Genomic DNA, 13,743 nt, shown 5'->3' with positions numbered 1-13,743 from the left:
GTATCAATGGAGTAACATTTTAGGAGGGGAAATATGAAAAACCAGTCCTGAGAATTTCATTATACCTGAATAACCTGGGTAGAAAATTTTTTGGTATTATTCAGAAGCCACGACAATGAAAAACGATTACAAGAAAGCTTATTTTTGCGTTTAACCTAACCGTAAAATAACACTGATCACTGTTCAAATTGTGAAAACTCCTTTTTTGCGTTTAACCTAACCCTAGAATAACACTGGTCACTGCTCATTTGTGACAGCTCCTTTTTTTTAGCAATTTTCCACTGACGTGACTTCCGAACAAGTGCCGAAAATTTTACGTAAAAGAAACTTTCAAACTGCAAGACAAAACTTCTATCAATGAATAATCATCTATCTCGAGAATTCCAAGTAAAAAGCTGAGAGCCAAAAACTAGGGAGAGTGTGTTCAAATTGTGAAAACTCCTTTTTTGCGTTTAACCTAACCCTAGAATAACACTGGTCACTGCTCATTTGTGACAGCTCCTTTTTTTCAGCAATTTTCCACTGACGTGACTTCCGAACAAGTACCGAAAATTTTACGTAAAAGACACTTTCAAACTGCAAGACAAAACTTCTATCAATGAATAATCTATCTCGAGAATTCCAAGTAAAAAGCTGAGAGCCAAAAACTAGGGAAAGAGTGAAAAAAAAAAATGTTTTCTTTGAATGAAAGTTCAGCAAAAGCACGAGAACCACAAACATGTAAACAATTATTTCGTTGCTATGGTAACACAAGAGTGGTGTTACAAAACGCCAAAGTTATTGAACGAAGTGACTTTACAAGTTTTATTATGACAAACTTTGTCTTTTTAGTCTGTTCGTTTGTTCCTCAATAAAGGTGTGCACATACATAGTCGACCGGCCATCAATCCATGTCGAGACTAAACCGTCCACACTCCCTCAACAACATAGATTCAACTCGTCGATCGATTATATTTGACACACCTTAAGATCGTGGTTATGTACCGGGTTGGGTAGAACTGTTGTTGTTTACTAATGCAAAGGAATTGATTATTATGTCATTTTCCTATGGGTAGAACTGTAGAAACAATATCCCATCTCAACCAGTCCGAACCCAACCCAACCCGGTACATAACCACGACCCAACTCTCAAATGGGGGGCAAATGACATTCCAAGTCGCGCCCCTTTTAAAATAAATTTATTAAAAATCTCTAAGGGTTAGTCCAATTTTGATGAACTTCGGCAACTGTGACAATTCTGTTTGAGAAGGTGTACTGTGTTCTTATGGTAACCCACACTTGGGACAGACTGTCAATAGGGTCGTTGCATGGTACCACATTGGACAGACTGTCAATAAACTTTTTATTGATTGTTTCCCCTCTAGGCCTTCTACAATAATAATTCTCAACTTATAAATATCTACAATGAAAAAATCAAACATTCGTAAAGTGGATGGGTTTACCCAAACCTCAAAGTCAAAATCAAGGTTAACTGAAAAACTTCACCTTGGATCCATCATTGGTCAATTCATCTAAAGGCTCAAAAACCATAATATCAACAAATCATAAACACTAAAAAAAAGTCATTGTTCATAAGTAAAAATTGAAAATAGCAACTGTCAAACAAGAAAAGGTCATAACAATTTATACACAGACAGGTGGGAGAAAAAAAAGGACAATCCTATCAAGAAAAATGAGAATTGAAAATTTGTACTGTATTGTTTTAACACATCTAAAAGTAAGATCAGTCCATCACTATACATACCGGTCTAAATAAATGGTCAAAAACAATACAAATGCAAATTGAAAGAAAAATGCAAAAAAATAAAACAAACAAAGCAAAACAAAACAAAAAAAAAAAAAAAAAAAAAAAATAAAAACAAATTTAGGAACTTGTTTTACTTAAAAAAAAACTGACCTTGAAAATGATAATCTATAGAATTATACATCATACCATAGTTGCTCAATAATCCACTTTCTACGTTGTAAAGAGTAACTCCGTGTAACATACTATCCAAACACAGAGTCAGAATCCAGAATAATCAACATTGACGGGAATCGAACCTGAGACCTCTAGTTACACAGGTTCGGGAAATGGGCTAATGATCAACTAACATCAGGGTTAAATCAAGGTGGAGTATTAGATGAGGTATGTACAAAAACTAACAAGAAAGACATGTTTCTTAACACTATACTTAATTTTATTGCTAGTTGACAATGCTTAATTATATTGCTAGTTGCTAGCGGTTAAGACCCGGGGCCACATTCAACCAATCAGAGAGCAGCATTATTTATCAAAGTTTACAATGCTGCAATCTAATTGGTTGATGAACTTTGAGTATGGCCCCGGCCTTAAGTCTATTGCTTTTGAGAGCACCAATAATGGACATCCTAATACTTGAAAACAAATGAGAATAGCACCCATGCTGATTGAAATAGGAGTTAAGCACAATGCATATGCGTTATATGCCCATTTTCTGATCAAGTGTCTATAGGAGTTTTCCGTAAACAAAAAGGCAACGATGATTTCTCAGGGGGGAATAGGCACCTAACAGCCCGTTAGGAAATTGGTTCCCATCTCCCCAATAACTAGGAATTACATGTGAACACGGGATAGATACGAGTTATATTCGAAATGTATTGAAATAGGAGTTAAGCACAATGCATATGCGTTATATGCCCATTTTCTGATCAAGTGTCTATAGGAGTTTTCCGTAAACAAAAAGGTAACGATGATTTCTCAGGGGGGAATAGGCACCTAACGGCCCGTTAAGAAATCCCGTTAGGAAATTGATTCCCATCTCCCCAATAACTAGGAATTACATGTGAACACTGGATAGATACGAGTTATATTCGAAATGCAATAGAAGGAATTTAAAAATTCAAAGTTCCAATTTTACTGTTTAAACTTTCAAAGTTTGTATTGATCTTCACAGAAGTTGTATTGCCACAAACACTCGTATTTTTACTTTTTTAGAATACACAGCAAGATAGAAGGAATTTAAAAATTCAAAGTTCCAATTTTACTGTTTAAACTTTCAAAGTTTGTATTGATCTTCACAGAAGTTGTATTGCCACCAACACTCGTATTTTTACTTTTTTAGAATACACAGCAAAAAATACTTTGTTTTCGATGGAAATACGAAAAACGCCTCTTTATTGAAGAACCAGGCTAGAAATTTCAGTCCAAATGTACATGTCTTGAAATCCATTTTCGATGGAAATACGAAAAACGCCTCTTTATTGAAGAACCAGGCTAGAAATTTCAGTCCAAATGTACATGTCTTGAAATCCACACATTTCGTGACTTCAATTTATCACGTCATAAACTCTGCAACCGCTTCCTGAAAACCAAACAAACAAAAATAGTCATCAGTTTTGAAGATATCAATGTTCACTCGCGACCCAGCGCAGACACACTACTTTTCAACCTAACTAACCTGCCAATTAATGTGTTTTACAGCACTTAAAAAACTAACTTTACTTGAAAAACTAATTTTTTTCAACCCTCAACCTTGAGATATTTAGAATTTTAATTTATAAAAATCTCTATTCCTGCCTCGGTGGTGAAGTGGTCAAGACGCTCGCCTGGTAAACAGGAGGGCGTGGGTTCAATCGCAGCCGAGGTATGGAATTTTCCTCAATATTATTTGAGAATTTGACCAAAGTATTGGTAGTAGCCTACTGCTGGAGCAAAGGGACTTTTCAGTCTATGCGAGAAGTATAAATAAGAACTATTATTATTTCTGCTCACGCGGGAATCAAACCCTTGAAACTCACTTTCAGAGGCGTCAAATCCTTACGGAACACCTTGAAGTAATTCCCGCTCAAATATCGACACTCCATCAGGTAGAACAGCTTCTCCATATCCTTAGGCAGGAGACCTAGGGCATTAATCCTCTCAAACACCGCCCCCTGGAGATCTCGCTGATATCGCACCAGGATAGACTCCTGCCCCTGAATCCGTAATATTTAAATGTTACGTACCATACCACAGGGTTTAGTCTTTTCCCCCTCCTCCTCCTCTCCCTCACTCTCCGAGAATATTATCTTCTTGGGTGCTGGCGGCTCTTTAAGATTCTTCACCGAGTTGGGATTATTCTCATCGTCAGGGGAAGGCGGCCGGGGTTGTGAGGTTGAAGAGCGGCTCAGGATTCTCTCCAGAAGTTCGTCAAAGTCTGGCTCTGAATTGACGCTAGTTCCGGGAATAGGAATGTCCTCCGTTAACTATGGGACACACGAGATGAAAATTTTGATTAAGGCTAGCCTTTCAATAGGTCTGAATGTCAGGTCTACCTGATACCTGATCAGGTCTACCTGATAGTGAGTGGCTGGCCTAAGGCCGAGGTCCACAAAGTGAGTTTGAGTTTAACTCTCGGATGAAGCAATCTGATTGGTTGATTTTTAAACATTTCAAAAATTTCAGTCCACAGATTGCTTATTTCAAATTGTTTGTTGAAATTTTGCGTTCTACTGGTGGATAAGGTGCGAAGTAATATTGGGAAAACATGTTTTTACTTCGCGCAAACTTCGCGTTTGTATTTGCCAAAACTAACACAATGAATTAAACATAAACAGCAAAAAGGTTCTTCTTTGACTTGATGTTCGTTGAGTTCTTTCCCAAGAAGTCCATCTTTAGAGACTGACACTTGAGTAGCGCTTGCCAAGTCAATTGAACTCCTAACGACGGAGGTCTTATAATTGGAGTCAGAGGTTCTTCTTTGACTTGATGTTCGTTGAGTTCTTTCCCAAGAAGTCCATCTTTAGAGACTGACACTTGAGTAGCGCTTGCCAAGTCACTTGAACTCCTAGCGACGGAAGTCTTATAATTGGAGTCAACATTGAAGGCAGCGTTCCTGGAACTCAACGCTCTCAGAACGTTTGACATGGCGCTTGGTTTACCACCGGCTGGGGTACTCACTTTCCCCTCTCTATTTTCAACCCAGGAGGACGTTTCGTTCCGTTTGCAAAGTGAGGACGAATTATTGGGAAGTAGGGACGAATTATTGTTAAGTACGGACGAGTTATTGGTAATCAGCGACGAATTATTGGCAATCGGGGACGGTTTTCGTGTGGGAACAAACTCTCTCGATTGGGCATTCTGACTCTGTTTGATTGGTACGAAAGCCCCCATTGAAGGCAGCGTTCCTGGAACTCAACGCTCTCAGAACGTTTGACATGGCGCTTGGTTTACCACCGGCTGGGGTACTCACTTTCTCCTCTCTATTTTCAACCCAGGAGGACGTTTCGTTCCGTTTGCCAAGTGAGGACGAATTATTGGGAAGTAGGGACGAATTATTGTTAAGTACGGACGAATTATTGGTAATCAGCGACGAATTATTGGCAATCAGGGACGGTTTTCGTGTGGGAACAAACTCTCTCGATTGGGCATTCAGACTCTGTTTGATTGGTACGAAAGTTCCTGAAGGTGTGTTTATACCGTCTGTCTCCAACGAATTGGCAGCGTTCCCATGAAGACACCGTGAGAGGTTAACTTGAGAGTCTAATTTGACTTGAGATTTCACCCTGGACGTACTATGAGGGTCGGAGTCACCTAGTTTTGCCGTAGTTCCACCGTCATAATGTGTACTTCCACGCCTCATGGACAGGTCTTTCTCAACATCATTACTTGCCAGGGATCTTCTATGGCTTGATTTCCCTTCCACTGCCACTGCAGCTACTGTTGAAACATTACTTGCTTGAGAATCCAAATTTGAAGTGTTATTGAAGGCATATCCCTCTATTGCCGCTGTAGTATTTGTTTGAGAAGCCCAATTGGAAGGGTTGCTGAAGATGAGATTTCACCCTGGACGTACTATGAGGGTCGGAGTCACCTAGTTTTGCCGTAGTTCCACCGTCATAATGTGTACTTCCACGCCTCAGGGACAGGTCTTTCTCAACATCATTACTTGCCAGGGATCTTCTATGGCTTGATTTCCCTTAAACTTCTTGATGACAAAAACAATCGGTCAGCACTACCACTATAACTGCACTGTTGATACGGACAATAGGACTACATGTCCTACTTTGGCAATCTATCAATCTAATATTAATATGTAAAGCATTTTAAGCATTATAAGTTATAGATACATATGATACATACTAATCATGTACCTATTTATGGAGTAAAATAAAGGAGAGCTGTACTACTTACATGTTATATTATGATTGACAAGAATAGACAAATATTGTAACTTTCACCTCAAGCTATAAATTAATTCCAATAAAAACACATGCAACATTCACGAGAAACAGTTGGAAGTCACCGGTTATCACCTGAACTACAAAACTAGAGCCTTAACCAACGTGCAGTTGAAGGGAAAAGCTGTAAGGAACACAGGCATCATGGACAGGTCTTTCTCAACATCATTACTTGCCAGGGATCTTCTATGGCTTGATTTCCCTTCCACTGCCACTGCAGCTACTGTTGAAGCATTACTTGCTTGAGAATCCAAATTTGAAGTGTTATTGAAGGCATATCCCTCCATTGCCACTGCCGCTGTAGTATTTGTTTGAGAAGCCCAATTGGCAGGGTTGCTGAAGACATAGGCATACCCCTCGCTGATGGTGGGCATGGTACTTTGGTTCTCCGATTCAGAAGTCGGTGACACCTGCTGGTCAGAGGTGGGCGGGATGTTAGAGATGAGATCTAGCGTGTTGGTGGCCGTAGGGCTGGGGGAGACACAGGTCGTGTGAAGGCGATGGTGTGGGGGTCTGTAGGGGCGGGAGGGGGTGGGTAGGAGAGGGGAGCTGGTGGGGACTGATGTTGGGAGAAGTGGTGGGCGTGTGTTGGGGACAGAGACAGGTGTTGGGAGTACAGAACGCGGGAGAAGGGTGTTGGGACGTGGAGTATATGGTGGCGTTGGCAAAAGACTAGACGTTTGGGCTGGTCTAGAAGACGCAAAGTTCGGATTCCGAAGTCCTTTGCTTTGATCACCGTTCACGCCTATCTTGTCTTGTAGATCTAGACTCCCCATTCTGTCGCAGAGTTCTGTGGGGCCACTCACTTCTGCTTGATCAGTAAGCTCCGAGATATCCTCCTCCTCTGTATTCCACTTGATATGGGGGATACTGCATTCAAAATAAAGCATTTGATATTGCAAATTTGAACTACACCCATAAATAATCATATTGTGAAATTTGGAGTTATTTTCGAATGTCGGGGAATTTGGCAAGTAAACAAATATTATTTTACCTGTGTGGCGAGGGGAATCGACCTCAGGTCCAGAACTCCGTAGCCCCAATCGCAGAACTCTTTGTTGAGCTCTACAATTTTTCCGTCAGAGTCCACAGCTGTGATCCAAGTGCAAATGCGGGGTTCCTGCAACATTTCAACACATAGGTGTCTTTTACTTACGTAAAAGAAAAGAATCTAAATCTGATGTTATATCGCCTATGTGAAAGGGACCTTTTTAAAGTGAATTCTTCAGTAAACTGTAAACTTCTATCCAAGTGCAAATGCGGGGTTCCTGCAACATTTCAACACATAGGTGTCTTTTACTTACGTAAAAGAAAAGAATCTAAATCTGATGTTAGTGATGTTATATCGCCTATGTGAAAGGGACCTTTTTAAAGTGAATTCTTCAGTAAACTGTAAACTTCTCCTTTAGAAAAGGAGCGCGAAGAGGCCCCAAAAGTTTTATTGAGTCCAAAATATAATGAGGAAATTTTCTTTCAATGTTAACATGTTTGCCAAATCAAAGTCCGACAAACCGTTTGAAAGTAAAGCTGGATTAAAACAGATAAACAGAAGGAAAAAAAATCTCTTATTCAAACTTGGAGCTCACTTACTTTCAAAGCAAAAAATAATAATTATAGGCTCTTAACTGGAAGGTGACCACTGGGCGAGGTTAACCCCGGAGGCATTCTCTACAACCTAACCGTAAGACCTCCATTATTATGTAGTCAAATTCTTGAAAATTGTGTTAAAATTATTTAATTCTGTTGTTGTTTTCAAATACTCGGAGTTGACTATTATGTCAATTCCTATCTCCATTATTATGTAGTCAAATTCTTGAAAATTGTGTTAAAATTATTTAATTCTGTTGTTGTTTTCAAATACTCGGAGTTGACTATTAGGTCAATTCCTAAATGAGGTTAAAATTCCATGCTTCGACTAGGATCGAACCCGAGCCCTGCTGTTTACCAGGCGAGTGCCTTGACCACAATACCACCAAGGCAGTGTCCGATATTCACGTTACCTTGGGATCATACTTGAACACGGTGGCCGTAACCTTAATGTTCTCATACTTGGTGAGCAGCCTGTCCAGTCCTTTGCCATTCCACAGCGGCAGTCCCGTACTGGGGTCCACATCTATAGGTAACACCCGGTATAGTGTTACATAGAGGCACTGAAGAGGCAGGATGGCGTAGTCGGGCGTCATATATTTGAGCTGATCACTGGGGGCGTAGCCTATGGTGCCAAAGTCCAAGTACAGGAGCTGAAATGGGACAAGACACAAGCTAGCCGAGTTAGAATAGAATAGAATATACCTCCTTAGATTATCCTGTTTGAATGAGATTGAGATTAAAAAGTTCCTTTACCCCAGCAGTCTAAACAAGATCTCATGTATTTTACGGGTTTAAAATATTTACACAATCGTTATTACTAACATTGGTTCGATTATCGTCCAGTACTCTCAGGATCTTACACCTATGCCAATCACCAGGATATCCTTCCGAACCATACCGTGCCATACATACATTGCCTCTGGTAATGTGTACAGGCTCCATTTGTAACTCTGACGGACCCAGAGCTGAAACAAAACACGAGGTATGAAAAGGGAAGATTTTTTTTTTTGTATCAAATAAAATTTGTAATTTATGTAGAACAAACAAAAAAATTTCGTAGTCCGTGTTTCTAGAAGGTAGGATTCGGCGGCCATTAGCGAGTTTTTGCGACCAAAGACGTAATGTATAGTGATGACTGATCTACTTTTAGAAGTGTTAAAACAATGAAGTACAAATTTTCAATTCTCATTATTTTGATAGATTTGTCCTTTTTTTTCTCCCCACCTGTCTGTGGTATAAATTGTTATTGACCTTTTCTTTTTGACAGTTGTATTTTTAATTTATTTTACTTATGAACAATGACTTTTTTTTAGTTTTTATGATTTGTTGATATCCTACTTTTTGAGCCTTTAATAAATTACCAATGATCAGAATCCAAGGTGAAGTTTTTCAGTTACCTTGATTTTTGACTTTGGGTTTGGGTAAACCCATCACGTTACGATGTTTGATTTTTCATTGTAGATATTTATAAGTTGAGAATTATTATTGTAGAAGGCCTAGAGGGAAACAATCAATAAAATTTATTGACAGTCTGTCCCAAGTGTGGGTTACCATAAGCACACAGTACACCTTCTCAAACAGAATTGTGGGTTACCATAAGGACACAGTACACCTTCTCAAACAGAATTGTTACAGTTGCCAAAGTTCATCAAAATTGGGCTAACCCTTAGAGATTTTTAATAAATTTATTTTAAAAGGGGCGCGACTTGGAATGTCATTTGCCCCCCCATTTGAGAGTTTGGTCATGGTTATGTACCGGGTTGGGTTGGGTTCGGACTGGTTGAGATAGGATATTGTTTCTACAGTTTGGCATGGGAGTGGTTGGTAACTTAGCAAAAGTTACCACTCCCATGCTAAACTGTAGAAACAACAATCAAGTCCCAGTGATTCTGAAAATAATTTGCCAGGTCAGAAAATAAGTAATTTAGCTCAGGACAGTGCCAGTCAAAATCAGAGGGACAGTATCCCCCATATCAAGTGGAATACAGAGAAGGAGGATATCTCGGAGCTTACTGATCAAGCTGAAGTGAGTGGCCCCACAGAACTCTGCGACAGAATGGGGAGTCTAGATCTACAAGACAAGATAGGCGTGAACGGTGTTGTAGAGCTCAACAAAGAGTTCTGCGATTGGGGCTACGGAGTTCTGGACCTGAGGTCGATTCCCCTCGCCACACAGGTAAAATAATACTTCTTGTTTACTTGCCAAATTCTCCGACATTCGAAAATAACTCCAAATTTCACAATATGATTATTTATGGGTGTAGTTCAAATTTGCAATATCAAATGCTTTATTTTGAATGCCAGCTTAAGACTAGAAAGTCCCTTTTTGCCAACACTTTCAATAAAGTCTTTTTATTATTATTATTTTATTTTTTTTAGATCTTTTTTTTGTTTATCGAATTTGTATTTGGTTTGAGTGATGTATCGATTCTTTGCTGAGACTTGATGGTCTGCTCTTTCTGTCTCTCTCGTTCTCTCTTAAGCGCTGCGTCCAGATAGGTTGAACGGGAACTGTGAACAGAGACAGCAAATAGAGAAATAATAACAACAGTGCTTTTTACTTAGCACTTAAAAAACTAACTTTACTTGAAAAACTAATTTTTTTCAACCCTCAACCTTGAGATATTTAGAATTTTAATTTATAAAAATCTCTATTCCTGCCTCGGTGGTGAAGTGGTCAAGACGCTCGCCTGGTAAACAGGAGGGCGTGGGTTCAATCCCAGCCGAGGTATAAAATTTTCCTCAATATTATTTGAGAATTTGACCAAAGTATTGGTAGTAGCCTACTGCTGGAGCAAAGGGACTTTTCAGTCTATGCGAGAAGTATAAATAAGAACTATTATTATTTCGGCTCACGCGGGAATCAAACCCTTGAAACTCACTTTCAGAGGCGTCAAATCCTTGCGGAACACCTGTGACCAAAGTATTGGTAGTAGCCTACTGCTGGAGCAAAGGGACTTTTCAGTCTATGCGAGAAGTATAAATAAGAACTATTATTATTTCTGCTCACGCGGGAATCAAACCCTTGAAACTCACTTTCAGAGGCGTCAAATCCTTACGGAACACCTTGAAGTAATTCGGAAGGAAAGTAATGTAATCGGGTCAAATTTTCGATGGTCAGATTTTAGTGCCAAAACACGTTTTGAGGTCCCTAGCGCCTAGATCCAAAGTTTCAGCCATTGGTCCGTGTGTGTGTCTGTCTGTCAGTAAACAAAATATCTCGAGAACGGTAAGAGCTAGACTTCTCGGAACGGCTGGCTTTCTCCTATCCTGTCTTCCTTCTCTCTTCGATTTCGGGACGATAAGACCATAGCAGTTACAGCTCCCTCTTGAAAAAAAAAGTCCTTGAAAGAAAAATAGCCAGACTAGTTAGCTTATGAGGTAGAGCGCCCACCTTGTAAGCGTTAGGTCATGGGTTCGATAGAGAAAACTCACCTGTGGCAGGCGGGGCCTGGGACACCATGGGGTATACTGGATAAGGCACGGCCTGTTGACGTACAGGGTGGTATTGGGGTTTAACCATGGTAGGGCGAGGGTAGTGTTGTTTGGACGGAGACACAACAGCGCCCTCTATCTGCGGCACAGGAACTACGGCAGATTCCTAAACAAAATTAGAACAGAATGTAAAAGAGTAGTTAATAGAGATAATAGCGCGAACGGCATATCCATAAGCATTGTTAAAGAACTTGAGAGAAAAAGAAATATAGAGATAATATGATGATACAATAGAGGAAAATATGAGGGACATTATGTACTACTGAATGGACATGCTACGACACAGACTCTGAAGTCCCATGTAGCCGATTTTTCATTGCGCTGGGGTAAAAGCGGTAAAACACACAATTATTAAAAAAAGGTTTGGTTACTATCTTCGAATAAAAACAAAAGCATGATTTTGATCAGAAGCAAAAACTTCAAATCGGATTTTTGGTCGAATCAAGATATTTTTTGGCCTAAAAAATAGATAAAATGATGATAGTATTAAGAATAATAATAAAAAAAGAATACGGAGCCTCTTGTACAGCCATAGGAATTAAATTAAAATGAGTTTCGTACCGTATCTATGTTGGGGGGAGGTGTGGAGTCAGAAGTAGATGTGGGTATAGGTACACTGGTAATCGGTGCTGATACAGCAACGGGCTTTACCTGGAAAAATAAAGTAAGTATGATGTCATAAATCCTAAATCTCACAAGTCCTTTAATTATAGGATTTCACACATAGTAAACGACAATCCAAACCAAACTTTTACAACTGACATTACTTCGAAGTAAATTGCTTTAGCTAAACTGTTATGTACCATGCCAAAGGTCCGCGGTCTTAAAGGTCCGCTGGCGGCTCTTTAAGATTCTTAAATCTCTTTAAAAAAAATATATATCATCTTCCCTAGGATTTACATAATAGGAGGGGTAGACAGCCCGAAGGTCTATATTCCCCCTCCCTTACTAATATTTAAATTTAAATGTTACGTACCATACCACAGGGTTTAGTCTTTTCCCCCTCCTCCTCTCCCTCACTCTCCGAGAATATTATCTTCTTGGGTGAGCTGAAATGGGACAAGACACAAGCTAGCCGAGTTAGAATAGAATAGAATATACCTCCTTAGATTATCCTGTTTGAATGAGATTGAGACTAAAAAGTTCCTTTACCCCAGCAGTCTAAACAAGATAAGCTGAAATGGGACAAGACACAAGCTAGCCGAGTTAGAATAGAATAGAATATACCTCCTTAGATTATCCTGTTTGAATGAGATTGAGATTAAAAAGTTCCTTTACCCCAGCAGTCTAAACAAGATCTCATGTATTTTACGGGTTTAAAATATTTACACAATCGTTATTACTAACCTTGGTTCGATTATCGTCCAGTACTCTCAGGATCTTACACCTATGCCAATCACCAGGATATCCTTCCGAACCATACCGTGCCATACATACATTGCCTCTGGTAATGTGTACAGGCTCCATTTGTAACTCTGACGGACCCAGAGCTGAAACAAAACACGAGGTATGAAAAGGGAAGATTTTTTTTTTTGTATCAAATAAAATTTGTAATTTATGTAGAACAAACAAAAAAATTTCGTAGTCCGTGTTTCTAGAAGGTACGATTCGGCGGCCATTAGTAAGTTTTTGCGACCAAAATTAGCGCCCCGTTAACTGAACTCTTTAACATTATTCTTACCGTTTTTATTATTACTGGATACTAGGTATTTGTATTTTTCTACTCCGACTCGAGTTTCGCCTATTTTATAGGCATCTTCATGGGAAACTGACTATTGGGTTGTTGTTGTTGTTGTTGTTGTTGCTGATAGTGACTTCTGGTAATGTGTACAGGCTCCATTTGTAACTCTGACGGACCCAGAGCTGAAACAAAACACGAGGTATGAAAAGGGAAGATTTTTTTTGTGTCAAATAAAATTTGTAATTTATGAAGAACAAAAAAATTTCGTAGTCCGTGTTTCTAGAAGGTACGATTCGGCGGCCATTAGCGAGTTTTTGCGACCAAAATTAGCGCCCCGTTAACTGAACTCTTTAACCTTATTTGACGAAAACTCGTTTCTGCGCATGTGCAGAAACTCGTTACAGGTATGTCTTGCGTTTCAATTATCGTCACGTAAGTTAGTATTGCAAAAACTCTCTATTATTCAGGGGCAAAGTTCCGCTGATTGAGGCTATACTGAAAAAGGCTCAAAAAGAGTTCGCATTTCTCAGGACTTCAAATTTCGGCTAAAGTCACTCAAACTACAGGTTTGGCAAATAAACTAGGGTCTGATAAGGATATTAAGATTATTGAAACTTCTTGATGACAAAAACAATCGGTCAGCACTACCACTATAACTGCACTGTTGATACGGACAATAGGACTACATGTCCTACTTTGACAAGCTAGCAATCTAATATGTAAAGCATTATAGGTTATAGATACATATGATACATTCTAATCATGTACCTAATTATGGAGTAAAATAAAGGAGAGCT

At 39.3% G+C, this 13,743-nt stretch overlaps 1 protein-coding gene and 2 long non-coding RNA genes across 4 annotated transcripts; 1 reads left to right on the top strand and 2 right to left on the bottom strand.

Annotated features, from left to right (window-relative positions):
* Positions 1–3,230: 3,230 nt before the first annotated feature.
* On the bottom strand, positions 3,231–3,941 carry LOC113465791. Its single transcript, XR_003390398.1, has 2 exons — positions 3,760–3,941; positions 3,231–3,323 (listed from the first exon to the last, which is right to left on the bottom strand). It is a non-coding gene; the product is annotated as an uncharacterized LOC113465791 (long non-coding RNA).
* Positions 3,942–3,951: 10 nt separating this feature from the next.
* LOC103505253 (tudor and KH domain-containing protein-like) lies at positions 3,952–12,999 on the bottom strand. The gene is made up of 5 exons (XM_026820590.1): positions 12,947–12,999; positions 12,613–12,755; positions 8,181–8,420; positions 7,175–7,300; positions 3,952–4,206 (listed from the first exon to the last, which is right to left on the bottom strand). The coding sequence occupies exons 2-5, from the start codon at positions 12,730–12,732 to the stop codon at positions 3,952–3,954; spliced, it is 741 nt and encodes a 246-aa protein (XP_026676391.1). The 5' UTR covers positions 12,733–12,755; positions 12,947–12,999.
* On the top strand, positions 5,540–6,479 carry LOC113465792. Of its 2 annotated transcripts, none has more exons than XR_003390400.1 (2): positions 5,540–5,588; positions 6,333–6,479. It is a non-coding gene; the product is annotated as an uncharacterized LOC113465792 (long non-coding RNA). The 2 variants fall into 2 exon arrangements; XR_003390399.1 differs by lacking the exon at positions 5,540–5,588 and adding an exon at positions 5,787–5,868.
* Positions 13,000–13,743: the final 744 nt, after the last annotated feature.

This window comes from Diaphorina citri, unplaced genomic scaffold (assembly GCF_000475195.1).
Source record: "Diaphorina citri unplaced genomic scaffold, Diaci psyllid genome assembly version 1.1 scaffold159, whole genome shotgun sequence".
Classification (NCBI taxonomy): Eukaryota; Metazoa; Arthropoda; class Insecta; order Hemiptera; family Psyllidae; genus Diaphorina; species Diaphorina citri.
The sequence above is the reverse complement of the archived record's forward strand: the minus strand, read 5'-3'. Positions and strand labels throughout refer to the sequence as shown.

Excerpts from the sequence above, each read along its gene's own strand:
- LOC103505253 (XM_026820590.1), bottom strand. The coding sequence starts at position 12,732 with ATGGAGCCTGTACACATTACCAGAGGCAATGTATGTATGGCACGGTAT. Across the intron at positions 8,421-12,612 it reads TGGACGATAATCGAACCAAG|CTCCTGTACTTGGACTTTGG; the intron begins GTTAGTAATAAC and ends GTCCCATTTCAG. Across the intron at positions 4,207-7,174 it reads CGATTCCCCTCGCCACACAG|TTAACGGAGGACATTCCTAT; the intron begins GTAAAATAATAT and ends TGTGTCCCATAG.